General features: G+C 59.8%; 1 protein-coding gene across 1 annotated transcript in view; it reads right to left on the bottom strand.

Moving 5' to 3' along the window:
• Window positions 1–1101, bottom strand: part of LOC119593821 (trichohyalin-like) — a 5915-nt gene extending 4814 nt beyond the window's left edge. Inside the window, exon 1 of the mRNA XM_037942851.1 lies at window positions 315–1101. Coding sequence (XP_037798779.1) covers window positions 315–1013 — 699 coding nt within the window. The 5' untranslated portion in view covers window positions 1014–1101. The remainder of the gene's footprint in view (window positions 1–314) is intronic.
• Window positions 1102–1107: the final 6 nt, after the last annotated feature.

Genomic DNA, 1107 nt, shown 5'->3' with positions numbered 1-1107 from the left:
TACTGTTAGACTGGCGCGTCTTCACACTATGTCTACCTTGAATTGTAAACAGCAGTTTTTGTACTGCCTTCTGCTGTGTCAATTGGCTTAATTAGTGTAGGAGTTTTATCACAGGTGCCTGCGATATCTGTGTATATATAACAGTGTGGATGTTTGAAGTATATTGTCTGTCGAGTTGGGTGTTTATTCGTCACATAACCTCCATACCTGTCACTCGCAGGACGACGAAAGCGAGCGGCCGGTCTGAGACCCCGGCCCTCTGGCGCCCCGCAGAGCGCCTCTTATTGTCACGCGAGAAAAGCCATGTTACTCACCCTCTCCCGCGTGTAAAACACCCTTGGCCTCGAGCTCGCTATAGAGGTCATGGAAGAGGCGCGAGACATGCCAATCCCGGAGGACTCTCCCGTTCGGAAGGAGCGCAGGCTTATGTCCCTGCTGAGGGGCATAGGCTGCGAGATCGTCTGCGTCGCGCGGGAGGTCGCCGAAGACATGGCCTTGCGCGGGAGGGTGTCCGTCCACGCCTGCTGCCGCAGACTGACTCGGGATCGCGTCCGCCTGCTCTCCGAGGTCTCCCTCCTCTCCTGCTCCTCCCGCTGCCTCTCCCGGTCCCGCCTCAGGAACGACTGGTGGATCCTGCGCGCCGCCGTCGTGGTCAGCTTGGGAACCCTCAGCCTGGCTCGAGACCTCGGCCGCGGCTTCACCTTCTTCACGAGGATGTTGGCCAAGAGCCGCGGGTGGTACTTGACGCGGTGCTGGCTCTCCTCCTCCTTCAGTTCCTGCTCGAACTCCTCGAGGATGGACGGCGGGGCGTGGCCGTTGGTCACCGCCTGGCGAGCCTTCTCCAACACGGCTTTCTCACGGCGCTTGAGTTCGATCCATCGCGTGAGGAGGACGTTGCCGATGCGGCGCGGGATGCCCTTGCGGGGGCGCTCCTGTTCGTCGAAGCAGGACAGGGCTCGGGACTCCACCTTCAGCATAGGACTCGGCGTTGCCTTGTTCTGCTTGTTACCCATCGCGCCTCCACTCAGGCCGCTGGGTCGTCTGCATTTGTCCTGCTTGTGTTACATTGCCCTGCTGCGTGTCCCAAGTTCAGATCACTTCCCACAG

Source organism: Penaeus monodon, chromosome 32, assembly GCF_015228065.2.
Source record: "Penaeus monodon isolate SGIC_2016 chromosome 32, NSTDA_Pmon_1, whole genome shotgun sequence".
NCBI lineage: Eukaryota > Metazoa > Arthropoda > Malacostraca > Decapoda > Penaeidae > Penaeus > Penaeus monodon.
This window is presented reverse-complemented; position numbering and strand designations above follow the sequence as displayed.